The sequence below is a fragment of the Thalassophryne amazonica genome, chromosome 9, assembly GCF_902500255.1.
Source record: "Thalassophryne amazonica chromosome 9, fThaAma1.1, whole genome shotgun sequence".
Classification (NCBI taxonomy): Eukaryota; Metazoa; Chordata; class Actinopteri; order Batrachoidiformes; family Batrachoididae; genus Thalassophryne; species Thalassophryne amazonica.
This window is the reverse complement of record NC_047111.1, coordinates 47286959-47311179: the sequence shown is the minus strand read 5'-3', so window position 1 is coordinate 47311179 and position 24221 is coordinate 47286959. Positions and strand designations below refer to the sequence as shown.

Here is a 24221-nt window from a genome sequence, read left to right as displayed (position 1 = left end):
TTGCTCTGTATGCACCACTCTGCATTTAATCATTAGTGATTGATCTCTGCTCTCTTCCACAGCATGTCTTTTTCCTGGCTCTCTCCCTCAGCCCCAACCAGTCCCAGCAGAAGACTGCCCCTCCCTGAGCCTGGTTCTGCTGGAGGTTTCTTCCTGTTAAAAGGGAGTTTTTCCTTCCCACTGTCGCCAAGTGCTTGCTCACAGGGGGTCGTTTTGACCGTAGGGGTTTTTCTGTACTTATTGTATGGCTTTGCCTTACAATATAAAGCACCTTGGGGCAACTGTTTGTTGTGATTTGGCGCTATATAAATAAAATTGATTTGATTTGAGCATGTTTGGGATGCTCTGGACTGGCGTATATGACAGTGTGTACCAGTTCCTGCCGATATCCAGCAACTTCGCACAGCCATTGAAGAGGAGTGGACCAATATTCCACAGGCCACAATTGACAACCTGATCAACTCTATGCGAAGGAGATGTGTTGCACTGCATGAGGCAAATGGTGGTCACACCAGATACTGACTGGTATCCCCCCCACCCAATAAAACAAAACTGCACCTTTCAGAGTGGCCTTTTATTGTGGAAGAGATCCGAAAGGCCACCATGCAGCTGAATCCAGGGAAGTCTCCTGGCATAGATGGCATCCCAGCAGAGGTGTACCAAAATGGAGGTGAGGCAGTCCTCGACAAGCTTCAGATTCTATTCTCCAGTTGCTGTGAAAAGGAAATGGTTCCACATGACCTGCGGTCATTGTCTCCCTGTACAAGAACAAGGGCAACAAGTCCGACTGTTCTAATTACTGGGGCATCACTCTCCTCTCAATAGCAGGTAAGATTTTGGCTCGAGTGCTGCTCAACAGGCTTACCCCTACCATAGCGCATGAAAATACTCCCAAGAGTCAGTGCGGATTTCTGGCCAACAGGGGAACCATGATCTTCGTCCAAGGACAGATCCAGGAGAAGTGCAGAGAACAGAACATGGCCCTTTATGCAGCCTTCATAGACCTAACCAAGGCTTTTGACACGGTCAGTCGTGAGGGTTTGTGGAAGATTCTTGCACGCCTTGGCTGCCCTCCAAAGCTCCTCACCATCATCCGCCAGCTGCATGAAGGCCAGATGGGACAAGTGAAGTACAACGGAACTCTGTCCGGCAGCTTCCCCATCTCCAATGACGTCAAACAAGGTTGCATCCTCGCGCCCACTCTGTTCTCCATCTTCATCAGCATGATGCTTCGTGAGGCCAAAGAAGACTTGACAGACGGCATCTATATCCGCTTCAGAACCGACGGAAGTCGGTTTAATTTGCGGCGCCTTCTGTCCTACACTAAGATCACAGAACAGCTAATCATGGAGCTGCTCTTTGCAGATGACTGCGCCCTCGTCGCCCATACGGAGCAAGCCTTGCAGCACATTGTCAACTGTTTTGCTGAAGCAGCAAGAGCCTTCGGCCTCACCATCAGCCTGAGAAAGACAGAAGTGCTATATCAACCGGTCCCCCATACAGCATATACCCCACCCCAAAATCAACATCGAGGGTACCAGCCTGAATGCAGTAGAGCACTTCACGTATCTCGGTAGTGTTATCTCAAATGACGCATCTTTTGCCAAGGACCTAGACAGTCGCCTTGCCAAGACCAGCAGTTCTTTTGGTCGACTCTCAAAGAAAGTCTGGCAGAATCATGCACTCCGCCTTTCCACAGAGCCATTGTGGTCCCTACCCTCCTGTATGGAACTGAAACCTGGGTTCTGTATCGCCAGCAGATCAGATTACTGGAACGCTTTCATCAGCGTTGTCTCCGAAACATCTTTGGGATCAAGTGGCAGGACTACGTCTCAAATGAGGACATCCTTACCAGAGCCAAATTGCCCAGCATGGAGTCTATTATACTCAAACAACAGCTTTGTTGGGCAGACCACGTAGCCAGGATGGATGATACACGCATGCCGAAATTAATTCTCTTTGGCGAGCTCAAGGAAGGGAGACGAAACCAAGGGGCCCCCAAAAAGCGCTATAAGGACCAGCTGAAGAAACAGCTCTCCCTTGCAGGCATTCAGCATCAGTCATGGCAGCATCTAGCTACAGATAGACTCAGCTGGCGTTCCAGCATCAAATCTGCCAGTCTGAAGTTTGAGGCAGAAAGAAGGGAGGCCTCACGCCAGAAGCGTCAAAGACAGAAAGAGCGGGCAGCAGCACAAGCCCAACCTACTCAAGTGTTCATTTGCCTCAAGTGTAACAGATCTTGTGCATCCCGCATTGGACTTTTCAGCCACCAGAGGGCTTGTAGAAAATAAACTAAAAAAAGGCCTTCCGACTATCCTCGCAAGCGAGGAAACTGCCAACAACAATCAGCATCTTGGTATGGCACACCTATGAGGTGGGATGGATTATCTCAGCAAAGGAGAAGTGCTCACTATCACAGATTTAGACTGGTTTGTGAACAATATTTGAGGGAAATGGTGATATTGTGTATGTGGAAAAAGTTTTAGATCTTTGAGTTCATCTCATACAAAATGAGAGCAAAACCAAAAGTGTTGCGTTTATTTTTTTGTTGAGAGTAGTATGGTGAATGGCTGCATAAATTTCTCACGGGGGGTGGGGGGGGGGTTGAAGCTTGGCTCCTGGACGCTGTTTTTACAGACTGCCTGGACACGAAGATTGATTTTTGATACATTGGAAAAAGTCAGAATACATTATTTCCAGGAGTTAATAGACTTGATTGCACGTGCCACAGTCACGAGAGAACTTGAGGAGGTGAATGTGGAACTGCAGCTGGCGATTGTGCACGCGTGATCTGTCCATGGGGAGTTACAGTATATTACACATGGAAGCTTGGCCTGCCTCTTTTTCTTCCGTGGTTTTGGAGGTTTACTGCCAGCAAAGTTCTGCGAGATGAATAAAATGTAGCAATGCAGGTATGTACTGATAAAAAAAACATAAAAAGGATTTTTCACCGGACTGGCGTAGGGTAGCGTACAGTTGCGGAGGCTTGGTGCACAGTAGCGCAGTGTTGCATAGACTTGTGTAGAGCACTGGACATAGTGCTTTACACCGAATGTCAGCGAAAAAATGAAACATTTAATTTTTTGCATCCATTTCACTGACCCCTTTGCGTTCCTCAGTGTATTGCCACATAGGGCTGCGTAACGTTGGAGTTGGCAGTACACTGCATTACGCAACTCTACGTTGGCCCGGTGTGAAAGAGGCTTAAGGCGGGTGGTGCTGTTGAATTAAACTAAAGAGGGCAAAGAGAATCATATTGGCAGAGATTCTGTTTTCACTTCTTGGGCCTCACAATGGAATTTTAAATATTTGAACACAAACTAATATTAATGTGTTTTGTGTTTTTCATTCTAGAGACATCAAACCTGACAACATTTTGCTGGATGAACATGGTAAGATCACCGTTTGAATACAGCATCTGTAAGTGGTGGAATTAAAATCCCATTTCCTATAGTCTCCAACATGGCTTCTGACATACCCCCTGACCTATATATTATTTATTTTCTTTGGAGCAGTCTTTCTTCATTCACCCATCAAATTGGCTGATGAGTCAACAATCAAAAATTGCTTTTTATTCCCAATCATAGTCACTGAAGGGTGTCTCATGGGTATCTTGATGGCTTCTCACTATGGTCTCCTTTGTGCATGTTATTCATTTGTTGATGACAGCCGACTGTTAAAAGAGTTACCATACTGTTCCATATGTTTTTCATTATTTAATCCTTTATGGCATATGCAAAAGGAAAGTTTTAGTACTCTTGAACTAACTTTGCCTTTTTTGTGTGTCTATGTGTGGAGTCCTATTGAGGGACCCATCATTTTACACTTGGGAAAACCATAGATTGGAAATATATTGGACAAACAAGTCTAGCCAAGATGAATATAGTACAACCTCAAAGTTATGTAGTTAGATAATGGGGCCAATCCACAAAGCGTCGTTCCTTCCTGTTTCATCCCAACTAGCAAATCGGGGCATGTTTTGAAGCATTATAGTAACTTCTTAATCCATTTTTGTCAATCTTAAACAGACTTGGTATACAGTCATCATCAGCACCAGTTTTTAAGTTGGGGTTAATTTTTTGAGCTATTCAAAAATTTCAACTCAATTGGCCATATCGTCTCTTGTGCGTAGTAACTTCCGGGTGTTGGTAGTCTTAACAGCTTCCATCATGTTCAGATGTCTTTAAAGGGGGTATTTCCTAGTGAGTACGGCTTGAAACGTGTTTGACTGTGCTCCATCAGAGTAAAAAAATTGAAGCAGAAGCAGTATTTGTTGCATTTCTAGATGAGGACACAGCTCCTTACTTTCATTTCAGGGCGGGTTGCAATGTCTGCACTTTATAAGCCAACCAGTTGCCAGGTCTGCACTTTCTTTATAAGCCAACCAGTTGCCAGGTCTGCATTTTATAAGCCAACCTTTTTAGGAGGCAAGCCGGAGGAAGCCGGTTCATCCCATTTTTGCACTTTTTTTGGATTGTAGGCGATCGTAATAGAACGGCACCCTGTGCAATTGGGGTGTTAGACTAACAGGTGATTATTCGCATATTTTTGTAGACTGGGTGTTGGTCCTTGTAACTGGTGGTTTGGGCACGGGTACTCAACACTGACTGTGGAAGATCAATGCACTTAATGTCACCAAGTCACCAGTAGTTACTAATTAGTGCTAACAGGGCTAATTTTACTAAATGTCCTCTCTTACTGCTCAGCAAGACATGTTATCTCACATATTTGGAATAATCAGAAAAAGCAAACATGGATTACATAGTAAATTTATTATTGCATTGATGCACTTTATGATCACGTACAGTTGCAAACATAAATTTTACTACACCATGGCTAAAAATATTCCCTATCAAACGTCCTGAACCGTATTTGTTTTGTCAAACAATATCTATGATAAAGTGGTATTTTTCAATATGGCCTCTATTTGTTGTTATGTTTGGGTTCATCTTTTAACTTTGAATAAAACCATTTTAATCACCGCTGCATTAATTTAGAACACAAACACGGGGCAAACAGTGATGTAATGTAATTTTCCAGGGCAACGTCGAAATCACCCGCAGTAAATGTAAAAAAAAAAACAAAAAAAAAAACAAAAAAAAAAAACAGTTTTTAAACAACCACTTATACAGGTCGCTGCTAGCCTTCAGTCCATTTGATGACATTGCTGTCCACTGAGATATTAGTCCAATTCCAATGAGGGACTTGGTCTAACAGAATGAGTGTGTTTATAAGTCTCTGTGGCCCTTCAAACTTAATAGCTAACCTGTCTATCTTGTCTATACCGAACTCTCATCCCTTGCTGTGTTTTCTGTGCACGGACTCATAGTTTACCTTTTGACTGCTGTCAAAAACAGCGCTGGGGACCAGAGTGGGTTTACTGCTGCACAAAACACCCAATTTCCAGTGTAGAATTGACCTACTTCTCTCAACCTCCAATAGGAACTGAGTCATACTGAGAAAAACTGTAGTCATGAACATGCACTGTTGCATTTTTTAAAAGACAAAACCCCAGTGCACTGAAACAAGCTCCAGGTGGGCCGTTTTCAAGGTTATTATGAGGGAAACCACAAGATCTCCTCTCTCTTGGAAAAACACAAAGAAGGATTGTGTATAAATGCACCATCAAAACCCATGGGAGTTTTTAAGAAAGCGTGTGTTATCTGATGCCAAGAACCAGATAGAGGGTTTGTTTGTTTCTTGAGTAATAGAGTCAGCACAGTGATGTCTCAAAGTCATCAGACTATAATTTGGGTCTGTTTGTGGTTTTATCTGTCTCCACTGCCACTGAGTGTCCTGGTTTTTTGTGGGTTTTTACAAGAAGACTGTCTTTCAAGACACATAGTTTGTATTTGCAATTCTGAAGTAATATTTCATTTTGCACAAAGCAAACATTACCTTAGCTCCTGTTTTATACCTTTTCAGATTCCTGTACACAATCTATTGCCTGCGTATATATGACAGGGTGATTCTAAACAAAGTGAATCGAAAAGACTTTTTTATGGCCCCTTCACACATAACACGATTGAGGCAGAATGATACACGAAGGAGAATTCGAATGGCATTTGTGAGAAATCGGAGCCGCACTCAAACACCCCATACAGCAGTCTCCACATACATTTGGTGATGATACATGCACTTTATATTTGTGTGCTGCTTGCGCCGGAAGCCCATTAGAAGTGTGGGCATGATGAGGTTGCACTGCCATCTAATTGTGTTTGTAGCATTCATACGGACATATCGTAGGTCGGACATATCGTACTGCAGCCGAGGAGCTGCACGGAATCTTCGGTCATGTCAAATGGCACGATCGTGGCAGCCTTCACACCAGCAGCCATGTGCAAGGCACGGTGCTCCACATGTATCTACAAATGGTGATGACATGGAGAAAAGTAAAAACAAACTGGATCGCCCCGACCGTGTCTCAGTGCGCACAGCGATGACCATGCAGTCAAAGACTGCCACGTCATCGCTAAGCACAGCTGGGGAACACATATCGTGCCATGCAGAATATCATTAACGAGTCGCCACCACTAGGCATGTGGATCGGTGGGCTCTCTTCACACTGTAATAAATAAAACCACATATCACCTTTGCAACACGGTCACCAGCGCTTCAGTGTGCGCTGGACAGAGAGACATGTGGAGCTGGCTCATGTGTTCAATGCCTACTCCAATTGAGAGTCGCAGGGGACTGGAGCCTATCCAAGTGTTAGGGCGTGAGGCGGGGTACGCCCTGGACAAGACACCAGTCTGTCGCAGGGCCACATATAGACAAACAAACACATTCACACTGGGCACGCACACCTATGAACCATTTAAAGTTTCCAGTCTCCCTAACCTGCATGTCTTTGAATGTGGAAGGAAGCCGGAGCACCCAAAGAGAACTCACGAAAACACGCGGAGAACATGCAAAGTCCACACAGAAAGGGCACAGGTGGGATTCGAACCCATGACTTTCTCACTATGAGACAACAGTGCTAACCATTAAACCACCATGCTGCCCCGCATCAGGTCATTCATATAAAAAATAAAAATGAAGAAAAAACTTATGCATGTCAGTTCATTACTTCCTGGTGTACATCCAGGAGGAGGATAATTCTTGTATTGTCGACTCTTTGTGACAGGAATTAAATATTAAAATGTGTGGTTGTGTTTGTGTGAGTTTTGTTTTTACAGTGAGGCCAGAATCATGGCTAGTAACATGATTGTCTTACATTTAAACAGTACATTCATTATTCTTATGATGTTCTGTGCATTAACATTATTTTGTGCTTTACACATTTCCGTTGATTTCTGCACAGCATAAATAATATGTCCAGCATGTAATCGCTGCTGCTCCGTGAGTGCCATGTGCATCCTCACACTGTGTTTGTGCATGCGCAGACAAGCGTGGAAGAAACCGTTGCCACGGGATCGTTCACGGCTGTCCGACCGTGTGTGTCTCCCAACAGCAGGAGGAACTTTTCACAGATCGCCATTTTTTTTTTTTTTTTACTCTTTTTTGGCCGGTTTCTACAGCTTCCACCCAAATTTGTGCTATGTGTGAAGGGGCCCTTAAGCATTTCAATATGCTACAACCCCAATTCCAATGAAGTTAGGATGTTGTGTAAAATGTAAATAAAAACAGAATACAATGATTTGCAAATCCTCTTCAACCTATATTCAATTGAATACACCACAAAGACAAGATATTAAATGTTCAAACTGATAAACTTTGTTGTTTTTGTGCAAATATTTGCTCATTTTGAAATGGATGCCTGCACCACATTTCAAAAACATTGGGACAGAGCAACAAAAGACTGGGAAAGTTGATGAATGCTCAAAGAACACGTAATTGGAAACAGGTGAGTGTCATGATTAGGTATAAAAGGAGCATCCCCAAAAGGCTCAGCCCTTCACAAGCAAAGCTGGGGAGAGGATCACCACTTTGTGAACAACTACATGAAAAAATAGTCCAACAGTTTAAGAATAATGTTTCCCAAAATTCAACTGCAAGGAATTTAGGGATTCCATCATCTACAGTCCATAATCTAATCAGAAGATTCAGAAAATCTGGAGAACTTTCTACACATAAGCGGCAAGGCCGAAAACCAACAATGAATGCCCGTGACCTTTGATCCCTCAGGCGGCACTGCATTAAAAACGACATCGTTGTGTAAAGGGTCTTACCGTGTGGGCTCAGAAACACTTCAGAAAACCATTGTCAGTTAACACAGATCATCGCTACATCTACAAGTGCAAGTTAAAACTCTACCATACAAAGCGAAAGCCATACATCAACAACATACCAAGCTCATTTGAAATGGATGTTGTGTCCTCCAGACAAAAGAGGAAAAAGACCATCCAGATTGTTACCAGTGCAAAGTTCAAAAGCCAGCATCTGTGATGGTATGGAGGTGTGTTAGTGCCCATGGTATGGGCAACTTACACATCTGTGATGGCACCATCAATGCTGAAAGGTACATCCAGGTTTTGGAGCAACACATGCTGCCATCCAAGCAATGTCTTTTTCAGGGTTGTCCCTGCTTATTTCAGCAAGACAATTCTGCATGTGTTACAACAGCGTGGCTTCGTAGTAAAAGAGTGCAGGTACTAGACTGGCCTGCCTGGAGTCCAGACCTGTCGCCCATTGAAAATGTGTGGCGCATTATGAAGTGGAAGGTACGACAATGGAGAACCCGAACTGTTGAAGAACTGAAGTCATACATCAAGCAAGAAGAAAGAATTCCATCTACAAAGTTTCAACAATTAGTGTCTTCAGTTCCCAAATGCTTATTGAGTGTTGTTAGAAGGAAAGGTGATGTAACACAGTGGTAAACATACCACTGTCCCAGCTTTTTTGAAACGTGTTGCAGGCATCCATTTCAAAATGAGCAAATATTTGCACAAAATAAGAACGTTTATCAGTTTGAACATTAAATATCTTGTCTTTGTGGTGTATTCAATTGAATATTGGTTGAAGATGATTTGCCAATTCAATTGAATATTGGTTGAAGATGATTTGCCAATTCAATTGAATATTGGTTGAAGATGATTTGCCAATTCAATTGAATATTGGTTGAAGATGATTTGCCAATTCAATTGAATATTGGTTGAAGATGATTTGCCAGTCATTGTATTCTGTTTTTATTTACATTTTACACAACGTCCCAACTTCATTGGAATTGGAGTTGTATATTCTGCTACTGACCAAACAAAGCACATCTTGACTTGATTGCCCCTGAGATGATGTCCCCTGTATAATTTGAATTAAGCTGCAACTTGCCATGGTTTTATAGTGACAGTGGATTTGATTCAACAAAGTATTCAGTTTCAATTACGTGTCAAAGCAAAGTTGTTTGTTTTTTGCAAGTAATGAAGTTTTCTAATAACACATGGCAACAACAAATATTCTGATTAATGGTTTCTGAGTATATGATTATTTAATCGCTATCTCCGAGTAATTGGATGATTCAGTGCAATGAAAGAGTTAAAAAAAAATCTTTGTGAGACTATGCCTGATTTTTAACCTGCACATTAGAGAGGTGATGTAAGATTGCAATGATTATACCAATACCATCTACAGATGGCTACCTATATGCCACAAGATTGAAATACGCCTTGTATTGATGAGTGTATGAAGACCACATACTGTATGTACACAGTAAATTTTGCAGGGTAAAATATACTCTGCCAGTATAACATTTGGTCCCAATCCAAATATATTTAAATATACTCTCATAGTGCTAAATCAATACTACCACAAGGTAAAATCAACTCTATCATGCTGTGAATGACTCTTGTTTGAGTTGAGAAATGTGATTTGACAAGACGGTAGAGCTGATTTCACTCTGTAATATTGTATTTAACTCTATTTGGACTGGGACGAAATGTTATCCTGGCAAAGTACATTTTACTCAGCAAAATTTACTGTGTATACAAAATGAAACTGAATTAAAAACAAAAAGTAAATAAAATTAAAGTAAGCAATAATGAAAACATAAAACTTAATTTGCTTCAACTCTGGGAGCATTGGTGTGGCTGCTCTCTGCTCATGGATTTTGATGCTGTGTGCAGATAAGTGCACTTGCCAGACAATCTCTCATTTTAGTATTCTGGCATAATATCAGTGTACTAGATTTCAGCTCAGGCGGGCTCCTAAAGACGATGACTAGATGGCAGCCTTTCGTGTTAGGCGAAAAACATGCCCATGACTAATCAAGTGACTATACACATCCTCTTAGCACCCTGCATACTAAATTTCACTCAGATTACATGTCCTAAAAATGAAGTTGGAGATGCCCCAAATGCACTTGCACTATGTGCATTAGATCATGCACCAAAGCCGATGTAGGAGCCTAAATAATCATCATTTTTTAAGAATTGCCAATGGCTCATAAACTGTGGACCAAACTCCTCCTACAAGTGAATGCACCATACATTTGCAGGATAATGCTGCATTGGCGACACTTAAATACCCTAGTCCTGTGCATTCAATGACATCATGGTGTAACAGCAAATATCAATATTTGGACGCCATAAATTATAAACCTTCCAAATTTAAATTTTGAAAAATTGCCAATAACACTAACAAATTTTTATTTTGTTTTGTTCCTGGGTACACAGTGTGTTTTCCTAACCTGTTATGCCTTAAATAAATAGAAAATAGCTGTTATTCCACAGAAACTTTGCTTCTGTGATCAGGACAATGATATTTTGAAATTTGTCAAGAATAGTCAAGAATAGTCTCGATTCACCTTCACTACTACTGAGTAGTCTTCTAGAATATTCTTTAACTGCTAGAACTGTCCAGAATTTTCTAGACGTTTCCAGAATTATCTATAAATTTCAAGAAACTTTTAGAACTTTATAGAATGTTAAAAAAAAATAAAATCAAAGTTTGTGCTGAATGTAGTCATTTTTCCATAAACTTTAGACATAAGCAGTTGAAATATAACACTTAGAAGCCAGGAACAAAAATTGTGTTATATAGTGTAATTTGGTTACTCACATCCTAATTTTTTTATCCTAATCTTTTGAACCAATTTTGCAATTACATTCAGAATCCAACATCAAAGCCATCAATGCTGATAGACACTTTAGAGTGCACCTATAAAGTAAGTCTTTTTTGCACCCAAAAAATAAAAATACAGGATATTCTTGTCTACTGAATATGTTTGGTATTTTCTTTGCATTTCTTTTCTCACTGGCTTTATGAGACTTCTGTCTTCCACAAACTCAAGAAAAGAGAGAGAGAAGGAATTTTTGATTGGGGTAACATGCATCATTAAAAATGATATATATATATATATATATATATATATATATATATATATATATATATATATATATATATAGCTCTGCTCTTAAACATAGAATGCTGAAGAATGGAGAGCATAAGGCAGCAGATAATAGAAAGAGAAAGTGAGTGAGAGAATAAAGGGAAAATATGAGGAGTAAGATGAAGACAGAGACGGAAAAAATATATTTTAAAAAATCTGAGGCGGAAAGGGTAGGTAGAGAGGAACGACAGATGAAAGAAGATGAGAGGCATTGGCATTTCTTTAAACGTATGAATTTGTTCTTGACGTCTTATCTTTGTGGCCTGGTTTGTGGGTAAAAAAAGTCTTTCATTGGCTGTCAAGTTTTATCTCTGTGCGAATTACAGCTTTTCATGATGTTATCGGAGCCATCCGTCCACCCAGACTCTGCAACAAAAACTCATTCTTTCTCTCGTTTACTCACACTGACACATACATACATACTGTACACACACACACACACACACACACACATCTCATTATGGTGCGCTCAGCATGCGTGGCAAAAACTGGGCCATCTTGCCGCAATGTGAGGGATGGGTCATAGGTTTGACTTTGGAACCATTGAGATTGCCAGTAAAGCAAACTGAAAACTCCTCCTCTGTCACGCTTTAATTACCTGGATTATTGATTCCAACAGGGACGCCTCTGTTCGTTTACATTTTATGCATTTTTAATATCAGTGTAAGCATATTACATTGGACAACAGAGGTTTGACTTACAGAACACTTCTGCTGATTACAGAAATTACCTTATTTACTTACAACCTCAAATTGGAAAATGTTGGGGGGGGGCAAAAAAACACTGCATTGCAGTAATACTTACATTTACTTTGACTTCTGTTTTGTTGCAGACAATGTGAGCCCAAGATATTTCATGTTTTGTGTAGTCATATTCATTTAATTTATTCATACACATCCATTCATGTATGGAATGGTTGCATGTAATTTGGGATTCTTAAATTCTGTGCACGTCCTTGAGTGCATGATACACACAACAGAATTTATGGCAAAACAATTATTTGCAGGTAAAGTGAAAACATAATTTTTTTGGAAATAACATCAGAACAACATTTGTCTGGAGTATCTAGTAGGGGGCCTCAGGCCCTATAAAAGGCTGAATCCACCTCTAGCGGAGCAGACAATGTTGGTGTTGGTGAGCAGGGATGAGAAGCAGTTGGATGTGCTGCATATGAAGAACTGTAACAAAGTTGTTGTTCTTTACTAAGACGCAGTCTTTTTCCTGGAAGACCCACACATCTCTGTTAAACACAACGAAAACAACCTTGTAAGCATCACCACCACCAACCACTGCAAAGCAACCAAAGATGCTCTGTGCACTCTCAAACCCAAAACACAGTGCCGCTTTTGCACAGTGCTTCTCTGCAAAAATTTTAAATAAAAATAAAACGAAACAGTCACACCAGCCAATTTTGTCAGTACTGACGTTTTCCCCTTTAAGTGTATGTTAACTCCGGTCATGCTCTGGACTCCAGCTGGAGCCAATCTGTGTGCATGTGTGTGTCACTGTGTTTGGAGTCAAGAGCGTGGCTGGCCCCCTTTTCACCCTCCACGTTCTTCCTCAGCAGGGGTGCAGATTGAACTTGTCATCTTTTATTTTTTTTGTCTTTTAAACTTGTTTTATGTCAAGCAAAGCACTTGAGGCTCCAGGAGTGAAAGTTGCTCTTCCAAGGTGTACTGTCTAAAGAGGACTGTATATCTCTTCCCAGTACGGCGTAGTGCTGCATTCTGGCTTACTTTCACCTCTGCATCAATCCCAAAGAGATGTGGTACTGTGATAAATTGGTGTCAAATCCACAGTTCACAAAAAAGTTATATCCATGCTGGAAGGACACTAGTGATGGAAGCCACCAAGACAAGCCTGAAATAATATATAGGCTTCTGTGGATTCAGTTCAAGAATTTCTGTACACTGCAACTTTTCATGATGAAATGGTACAGAGGAGGATTTTTTTAAAAACAGAACATGCAAAATTTCAGCTGCACTTTGCCAGAAGGCCCATGGGAAACCCGAGCCTAGATCTGATGCATTTTTCTGTTTTACAGTCCTTTTCTACTCCACTCACATTCACAGAAGCTAAGAATTCTTTCAGGGTTGTCTTGGTGGCCTCCCTCACTAGTCTCCTTCCAGCATAGTCACAATGTCTGAGAACTGTCTACTTCACACAGATTTACATGAATAACCCCATCCCAACTTTTTTTGGAATGTGTTGGAGGAATGCAGGAATGGATGCATATTAACAAAAGAAAGGAAGTTGATCACACAAAACATGACATATCATGGTTTCATACTGTCTGTAATGAAAGAGAAGTCAATGTAAATCTAAGAATCCCTGCATTCTTCTATTGTTTATTTGCTTTTTCCATATCATCCCAACATTTTCTGATTTGGGGTTGCATTCACCATTCCATGTGTTTCTATCACCTAAGGTTTACAAGTACAACCCCTGGCAAAAATTATGGAATCACCGGCCTTAGAGGATGTTCATTCAGTTGTTTAATTTTGTAGAAAAAAAGCAGATCACACACATGACACAAAACTAAAGTCATTTCAAATGGCAACTTTCTGGCTTTAAGAAACACTATAAGAAATCAAGAAAAAAAGATTGTGGCAGTCAGTAACGGTTACTTTTTTAGACCAAGCAGAGGAAAAAAATATGGAATCACTCAATTCTGAGGAAAAAATTATGGAATCACCCTGTAAATTTTCATTCCCAAAACTAACACCTGCATCATATCAGATCTGCTCATTAGTCTGCATCTAAAAAGGAGTGATCACACCTTGGAGAGCTGTTGCACCAAATGGACTGACATGAATCATGGCTCCAACACGAGAGATGTCAGTTGAAACAAAGGAGAGGATTATCAAACTCTTAAAAGAGAGTAAATCATCATGCAATGTTGCAAAAGATGTTGGTTGTTCACAGTCAGCTGTGTCTAAACTCAGGACCAAATACAAAAAACATGGGAAGGTTGTTAAAGGCAAACATACTGGTAGACCAAGGAAGACATCAAAGCATCAAGACAGAAAACTTAAAGCAATATGTCTCAAAAATCCACAACAAAACAAATGAGGAACGAATGGGAGGAAACTGGAGTCAACGTCTATGACTGAACTGTAAGAAACCGCCTAAAGGAAATGGGATTTACATACAGAAAAGCTAAACGAAATCCATCATTAACACCTAAACAGAATAAACAAGGTTACAATGGGCTAAGGAAAAGCAATCGTGGACTGTGGATGACTGGATGAAAGTGATATTCAGTGATGAATCTCAAATCTGCATTGGGCAAGGTGATGATGCTGGAACTTTTGTTTGGTGCCATTCCAGTGAGATTTATAAAGATGATTGCCTGAAGAGAACATCTAAATTTCCACAGTCATTGATGATATGGGGCTGCATGTCAGGTAAAGGCACTGGGGAGATGGCTGTCATTACATCATCAATAAATGCACAAGTTTACGTTGATATTTTGGACAATTGAAAGGATGTTTGGGGATGATGAAATCATTTTTCAAGATGATAATGCATCTTGCCATAGAGCAAAAAACTGTGAAAATGTTCCTTGCAAAAAGACACATAGGATCAATGTCATGGCATAGGGTCAGTGTCAACGAGCAGATCTGATATGATGCAGGTTTTAGTTTGGGGGATGGAAATTTACAGGGTGATTCCATAATTTATTCCTCAGAATTGAGTGATTCCATATTTTTTTCCTCTGCTTGGTCTAAAAAAGTAACCGTTACTGACTGTCACAATCTTTTTTTCTTGATTTCTTATAGTGTTTCTTAAAGCCAGAAAGTTGCCATTTGAAATGACTTTAGTTTTGTGTCATGTCTGTGATCTGCTTTTTTCCACAAAATTAAACAACTGAATGAACATCCTCCGAGGCCGGTGATTCCATAATATTTGCCAGGGGTTGTATATCGCAACCAAAACAAATGGTTTTGATACGTTCAAACAGGACTCGGTGTATATGCTGTGCAGATGTTGTCCTCAGAATGCTTAGACATGCTTCGCAAGATCAGGTGCTATCAACCAGGCTATAAAACTGCTCACATCTGCAGATACTGTTTGGATGTATGTTGATGCACGTTAATCATGCAATAGTATAGGTTGATCTTCTACACTATTGCCAATGTATTTTTCCTCCAAAGCTAGTGGACTCCATATCTACCCAAACTGGTCTTAGCAGGCTTGATAATCACCTGGTGCTTGGTCTGCTGCAATTTTCTTCCATCAATGCTGCTGTAAAACTCTGTCTATGGTTGGAGATCATCTAGCATAAGCACGTAAAGTTGGCCTAAAAATAGTTGTTTTTTTACAGATATTTGCCAGCGATCTCTTTGAATATGATAGCCTCCTATGAATTTCATCATTTCCCTGAGCAGGAACAGGACTAGAGATCATTAACACATGGGGCCATATCTTCCAAGCAAGGACACAAGTCCTCACTATGACTTTCTTCGTGACGTCAGACTGTTGCATCCTAACATCATTGGTTCCAGCATGGATGATGGTGTTACTGTATCTGGTGTTATATTCCTGCATGCCCTGACTGTCCTTGTGCAATACCAGACTCCTAAAATTAGATACAATGTCGAATGCTCTGGCCCTGGGCAATGGGTGATGCTGATCTAACCTTGTGTGTAATCGAGTCCACTGTTAATAGTATGTGAGGTTTCATCTTGTCCACAGCAGTAGAAAAAAGCACAAAGGACAACAGAATAAGGAAAAGGGCTCACAACTTATAATGTAACACAATGCTAAAACACGCTCGGCCATATGAACATTGTCTTCAGTTTTTTAATTGGTATACAGTACAACCTACATATATACAGTTATTCTCAAATGTTTGCATACGCTGGCAGAATTAGTTTTTTGGACAATTTTCAGAGAATATGAATGATAACACAACACCTTTTTTTGGTTAGTGGTTGGGTGAAGCTATTTATTGTCAAACAACTGTGTGTCCTCTTTTTAAATCATAATGACAACAGAAACTACCCAAATGACCCTGATCAAAAGTTTACATACCCCTGTTCTTAATACAGTGTATTTCCCCCTTTAACATCAGAGACAGCTTGGAGTCTTTTGTGGTAGTTGTGCACTTGACCCGGCTATCTTAGCTAATTATAGGCCAATCTCCAACCTTCCTTTTCTCTCAAAAATTCTTGAAAGGGTAGTTGTAAAAAACAGCTAACTGATCATCTGCAGAGGAATGGTCTATTTGAAGAGTTTCAGTCAGGTTTTAGAATTCATCATAGTACAGAAACAGCATTAGTGAAGGTTACAAATGATCTTCTTATGGCCTCAGACAGTGGACTCATCTCTGTGCTTGTTCTGTTAGACCTCAGTGCTGCTTTTGATACTGTTGACCATAAAATTTTATTACAGAGATTAGAGCATGCCATAGGTATTAAAGGCACTGCGCTGCGGTGGTTTGAAATCATATTTATCTAATAGATTACAATTTGTTCATGTGAATGGGGAATCTTCTTCACAGACTAAGGTTAATTATGGAGTTCCACAAGGTTCTGTGCTAGGACCAATTTTATTCACTTTATACATGCTTCACTTAGGCAGTATTATTAGACGGCATTGCTTAAATTTTCATTGTTACGCAGATGATACCCAGCTTTATCTATCCATGAAGCCAGAGGACACACACCAATTAGCTAAACTGCAGGACTGTCTTACAGACATAAAGACATGGATGACCTCTAATTTCCTGCTTTTAAACTCAGATAAAACTGAAGTTATTGTACTTGGCCCCACAAATCTTAGAAACATGGTGTCTAACCAGATCCTTACTCTGGATGGCATTACCCTGACCTCTAGTACTACTGTGAGAAATCTTGGAGTCATTTTTGATCAGGATATGTCATTCAAAGCGCATATTAAACAAATATGTAGGACTGCTTTTTTGCATTTACGCAATATCTCTAAAATTAGAAAGGTCTTGTCTCAGAGTGATGCATTTATTTCCTCTAGGCTGGATTATTGTAATTCATTATTATCAGGTTGTCCTAAAAGTTCCCTGAAAAGCCTTCAGTTAATTCAAAATGCTGCAGCTAGAGTACTAACGGGGACTAGAAGGAGAGAGCATATCTCATCCATATTGGCCTCTCTTCATTGGCTTCCTGTTAATTCTAGAATAGAATTTAAAATTCTTCTTCTTACTTATAAGGTTTTGAATAATCAGGTCCCATCTTATCTTAGGGACCTCATAGTACCATATCACCCCAATAGAGTGCGTCGCTCTCAGACTGCAGGCTTACTTGTAGTTCCTAGGGTTTGTAAGAGTAGAATGGGAGGCAGAGCCTTCAGCTTTCAGGCTCCTCTCCTGTGGAACCAGCTCCCAATTCGGATCAGGGAGACAGACACCCTCTCTACTTTTAAGATTAGGCTTAAAACTTTCCTTTTTGCTAAAGCTTATAGTTAGGGCTGGATCAGGTGACCCTGAACCATCCCTTAGTTATGCTGCTATAGACTTAGACTGCTGGGGGGTTCCCATGATGCACTGAGTGTTTCTTTCTCTTTTTGCTCTGTATGCACCACTCTGCATTTAATCATTAGTGATTGATCTCTGCTCCCCTCCACAGCATGTCTTTTTCCTGGTTCTCTCCCTCAGCCCCAACCAGTCCCAGCAGAAGACTGCCCCTCCCTGAGCCTGGTTCTGCTGGAGGTTTCTTCCTGTTAAAAAGGGAGTTTTTCCTTCCCACTGTCGCCAAGTGCTTGCTCATAGGGGGTCGTTTTGACCGTTGGGGTTTTTACATAATTATTGTATGGCCTTGCCTTACAATATAAAGCGCCTTGGGGCAACTGTTTGTTGTGATTTGGCGCTATATAATAAAATTGATTGATTGATACAACTGTACATAGTTGTACTCAATAGTTTACATACCCTGGCAGAATTTCCTATGCAAATGTTTGGGCACCCCTGATAATTTTCATGATTTTCCTTTGTAAATCATTGGATTATTTGAATCAGCAATTTCAGTTAAACATATCATATAGCAGGGCAGCACGGTGACTTAGTGGTTAGCACTGTTGCCTCACAGCGAAAAGGTCGTGGGTTCAATTCCCGTGGCCTTTCTGTGTGGAGTTTGCATGTTCTCCCCGTGTTTGCGTGGGTTTCCCCCAGGTACTCCGGTTTTCTCCCACATCCAAAGACATGCGGGTTAGGTGGATTGGAATCTTAAAAAAAAAATAATAAAAAAAAAAAAATTGTCCGTAGGTGTGTGTGTGTGTGTCTGTGTTTGTTTGTCTATTTGTGGCCCAGCGACAGACTGGTGTCCTGTCCTGGGTGTACCCCGCCTCACGCTCTATGACTGCTGGGATAGGTTCCAGCCCCCCGCGACCCTTAATTGGACTAAGCAGTAGAAGATGAATGAATGAATGACTGTCATACAGCAGACAAACACAGTGATATTTGAGAAGTGAAATGAAGTTTCAGATTTACAGAAAGTCTGCAATAATTCTTTAAACAAAATTAGACAGGTGCATAAATTTGAGCACCCCAACAGAAAAAACAAAAAAAAAAAAAACACACATTCAGTAGAGCCTCCTTTTGCAGAAATAACAGCCTCTAAATGCTTCCTGTAGCTTCCAATGAGAATCTGGATCATTCTTCTTTACAAAACATCTCAGGTTTGTTGGTTTCTGAGCATGGACAGCCCACTTAAAATCACACCACAGATTTTCAATAATATTCAGGTCTGGAGACTGAAATGGCCATTCCAGAACATTGTACCTGTTCCTCTGCATGAATGCCTTAGTAGATTTTGAACAGTGTTTAGGGTCGTTGTCTTGTTGAAAAGTCCAGCCCCGGCGCAGCTTCAACTTTATCACTGATTCTTGAACATTGTTGTCAAGAATCTTTGTTTTGAAGCCCTTTTTTCTCTGAAATGATCAATCAATCAGCATCGCTCCTCAAAAATATCAGCTGATGCCAAAAAGAGAGGTGGATTTGATGAAGTTTAATAAATCCACGTACAAGTTCTCTCTCACTGATGATCATTTGTCAGCTGTGCTTCACATTTGATACTCTTGTTAAAGATCAACAGAGACTAGATTTCTCTCACTGAATAAGAAAAAAAAAGAACTGAAAAACAGAAAAATATAAATGTAGTCATGCACAGACATGATAAGAACTAGTTAACTGGGCCACGTTTCTTTTCTTTTTTTATCACAAATATAATGAGTCAGAAATGTTTCACATTTTGTTCACTATTGTCTTGGAAAATTTGATTGAATAAATTACATTTTTGGAAGGTAACCTCTTTTTTAAATTGCCTAATCAAAACATCTAGTTTGTCAAAACAATGCTATTTGCTGTGTTTTATATAGGAATGAAATTATTATTGTGCAGACTTGAATTTACCCTTTTGGCCCAGCCCTCCACAATATTTTCTGTTTCTCATTTGGCCCTTTGCAAAAAATAATTGCCCACCCCTGCCCTAAATCATGGTGTTAAACAATCTTCGTTTTCAGGTCATTTGAGAGTTGTTCAGAGGCTGTCATATTGGCACTCATTAGAAGAGATGCAAAGAGGGTAAACATTTGCAAATGGCCACCTTAAACACCCTTTCTCATGATTGGATTCACCTGTGTAAGGAGGTCAAGGGTAAATGATCTTACCAAACCAATTGTGTTCCAATAATTAGTGCTAAATGTATTCAAATCAATAAAATGACAAGGGTGCTCAAATTTATTTAAATAATTATTGCACACTTTCTGTAAATACTAGAAACTTCATTTCACTTCTCAAATATCAGTGTGTTCATCTGCTATATGATATATTTAACTGAAATTTCTGATCCAGACAACCAATGATTTATAAAGGAAAAGCTTGAAAATTATCAGGGGTGCACAAACTTTTGCATACAACTGTATACACACACACACACACATGTCTTCAACTGCTTACTCCAATTCAGGGTTGTGGGTGGCTGGAGCCTATCCCAGCAATCATACACACAATCAGTCATGCTCCTCTATTTTGTCATGCGATAATTTCACATGGACCACAATGGAAATAAGCATTTATGCTTTATTGGGTTATCAGTGTATCATTCATTCACTTCTGTATGTTTACAGTGATTTTCAAGAATAAACTCACTCAATTACAAACAATATTTACATTTTAATGGCGGCTGCAGAACAGTGCGCATGTGCACATACATGAGCTTTTGAAAAGAGCAGAAGTTAGGTGTGATGTGCGTGCACGCTGACGTCTGCTAAATGTCTTGTAAATCACTCCAGAGGTGTTATCAGGTTACAAAAACAGCGTTTTCAGTTTTAGAAGTGTTTTTTTTTCTCACTAGCTTTTACATAATATATGAGAAACGTGCTATATTTAGACAGAAATGCAGCGATTTGGGAGCAGATTCCACAGCCAGAGACAGACAAACCAGTGATGTCACAGTGCCTCTCTACTCTGATTGGCTGCCCCCCCCCCCAAAAAAAATGGTTTTACATGATTCATAGCATAAAGATAGGAAACCGAATGTGACTTTTTGTCAAGGTCCCATGAAAGTTCCCTGTGAATTTGAAAACCCAAGCAGTAGTAGGACTGGATGTGTGCTGAGCACAAGCGGCTGGACGGATGGATGCAAAGTCTTCGCAATGTAAATGCAATTTGGAGTTGGTACAGGGGACTGCAAACTGTGCAACAGAAGAGGTTGCTGGGCTTTACATGCATTCTTATGCCACATAACATGAATAATCTACACAGCAACTGTGGACAAACTTAAGCCATTCCTGTCTGCATTGTTACCTGACCCTATGTTGCTTTCAAGACACTGGTAAAGAAAACCCAAGCTAAGAGCTTCTGAGTTCTAAAAGTGTGCGTTCACAATACGGGCGCCCTCAGTAACATATATGCACTTTGTTGTTATTTTGTACAAGGAACAAATAAATTAGTGAGCACAGCTGCTTGCTGTGGGTGAGAAAGACAGAAAATGTTGCAGATGTGTGTCTTTTTTTCTAGTCTTGACACAGTGACAGTGTCAGCTGTAACACCAGCATCTTCACTAATATATAAAGAATTCAAGCATTTTACAGAGAAAAGTTACTGAGAGGACACCAGGAGTGTAAATCAAGGCTATGAAAATTCACCAAATACAGTCATTGCAATATTGCAATGGGGGTGTCGGTATCAGGTTCTGCAAGTAAAAATGGCTGGACACAAATGCTGAACACAGACACCAGGGTTTGACATTCAAAAGGGTTTAGAGAAAAAATGTGCAGAGGTTGGTACACAAAAACACAGGGCAATCAGAACAAGGACTAGGAAGAAAGGCTGGACACAAAGGTGGTAAAGCAATGATCTGGTGGAGAAGGGTGAGAAAGGCAGGGCTTAAATACAGAGAGAAATGAGCAGGTGATGAGCAACAGGTGTGCAGGAAAGATACAGAGCAGGGCCAATGGGAAACGCCCTCCACCAAGCACCCAAGTGACAGACAAGAGAAAGCAGTGAAAAGAAAATGAAACAGAAACAACAACACAAAAAATACCACACAAAGATGTCACAAATTCCAATCCTGGCAGCTGGTTTAAATTCAGTATATAAACCTAAAACTGTCAGAGGCAACTGTTTTCAACTGGCGGTCTCTCACACTTTTAATATCTTAAAATGTGCATTGTTTGCCATTTTAAAGTTGTTTTACCTCTTTGTTTGCAGGACATGTCCATCTAACAGACTTCAATATTGCAGCCATTGTAAAAGATGACCTAAAAGCTACATCCATCGCTGGAACCAAACCATACATGGGTAAAACACCACAAAGACAACCTGAAAGCTGAAAGTCCCTTTTTATACAATCTTAGTCATATTGAAACGTTGTTCGCATCAAACCTCGAAGTGCCCAACTAATTTGACAATTGTGTTGCACTGGAGTAATCCCTTCATCTACAAATTGCAAAAAAGAACTATAACCCCAAATCAGAAGAAAGTTGGGATTGTATAGAAAACATTTTGAGGAGCAATGATCTCCAGTTTGTCAACAAATGTGTGTGAAAATTATTGAAATGTTGAAAAAGAGTCTTCCTCAAAAAATCTAGGAAAGGAATTCTCATATTTCTCTCTCAACAATGCATAGCGTCATTAAACAATGGAAGGAATCTGGAGGTTGAATTTCCTTCCCACTGTCGCCAAGTGCTTGCTCACAGGGGGTCGTTTTGACCGTTGGGGTTTTTACGTAATTATTGTATGGCCTTGCCTTATAATATAAAGCGCCTTGGGGCAACTGTTTGTTGTGATTTGGCGCTATATAAATAAAATTGATTGATTGATTGATATAACCAAATGCGCAAGGAATTACTGCGGGAAACTTTTTTCCAAGCATTATGTGTGGAGAATTTTGAAACGACAAATGCAACAATGATTTTACCATACTGTTGCACTCCTTATGACATGTTTGCAGGAAGAATGGGATAAACACCTGAAATGCTTCATCTCTTTGTATCCTAAATTCTAAAATGTCTTTTAAGTGCTATGAGAAGGAATGGCAACATTACAAAGTGGTAAATGCTTTCACATCACAACTTTTTTGGAATGTGTTGCATAATTGAAATGCAGGTATGGATGTACGAGTATATTAATAAAATGAAATGAAGTTGACCATACAAAACATGAAATATCTTGGATTCATATGGTCTCCAATGAAATGGAAGTAGAGTAAATGTAAGAATAGCTGCAGGGTGTTTTAAATGTATATTTTCCACATTGTTCCACTGTTTTCTGTGTTGGGGTTGTATACTCAACAAAAATATAAACGCAACACTTTTGGTTTTGCTCCCATTTTGTATGAGATGAACTCAAAGATCTAAAACTTTTTCCACATACACAATATCACCATTTCCCTCAAATATTGTTCACAAACCAGTCTAAATCTGTGATAGTGAGCACTTCTCCTTTGCTGAGATAATCCATCCCACCTCACAGGTGTGCCATATCAAGATGCTGATTAGACACCATGATTAGTGCACAGGTGTGCCTTAGACTGCCCACAATAAAAGGCCACTCTGAAAGGTGCAGTTTTATCACACAGCACAATGCCACAGATGTCGCAAGATTTGAGGGAGCGTGCAATTCGCATGCTGACAGCAGGAATGTCAACCAGAGCTGTTGCTCGCATATTGAATGTTCATTTCTCTACCATAATCCGTCTCCAAAGGCGTTTCAGAGAATTTGGCAGTACATCCAACCAGCCTCACAACCGCAGACCACATGTAACCACACCAGCCCAGGACCTCCACATCCAGCATGTTCACCTCCAAGATCGTCTGAGACCAGCCACTCGGACAGCTGCTGGAACAATCGGTTTGCATAACCAAAGAATTTCTGCACAAACTGTCAGAAACCGTCTCAGGGAAGCTCATCTGCATGCTTGTCGTCCTCATCAGGGTCTCGACCTGACTCCAGTTCGTCGTCGTAACCGACTTGAGTGGGCAAATGCTCACATTCGCTGGTGTTTGGCATGTTGGAGAGGTGTTCTCTTCACGGATGATGTGAAGGAGATGTGTTGCACTGCATGAGGCAAATGGTGGTCACACCAGATACTGACTGGTATCCCCCCCAATAAAACAAAACTGCACCTTTCAGAGTGGCCTTTTATTGTGGGCAGTCTAAGGCACGCCTGTGCACTAATCATGGTGTCTAATCAGCATCTTGATATGGCACACCTGTGAGGTGGGATGGATTATCTCAGCAAAGGAGAAGTGCTCACTATCACAGATTTAGACTGGTTTGTGAACAATATTTGAGGGAAATGGTGATAGTGTGTTTTAGATCTTTGAGTTCATCTCATACAAAATGGGAGCAAAACCAAAAGTGTTGCGTTTATATTTTTGTTGAGTATATTTGTTAAAAATGAACTATCCCAGTATGTTA

The 24221-nt window shown here is 40.4% G+C and overlaps 1 protein-coding gene across 1 annotated transcript in view; it reads left to right on the top strand.

Annotated features, from left to right (window-relative positions):
• Positions 1-24221, top strand: part of LOC117517089 (serine/threonine-protein kinase 32A-like) — a 197127-nt gene that overhangs the window by 129882 nt on the left and 43024 nt on the right. Inside the window, exons 3-4 of the mRNA XM_034178002.1 lie at positions 3355-3392; positions 22011-22100. Coding sequence (XP_034033893.1) covers positions 3355-3392; positions 22011-22100 — 128 coding nt within the window. The remainder of the gene's footprint in view (positions 1-3354; positions 3393-22010; positions 22101-24221) is intronic.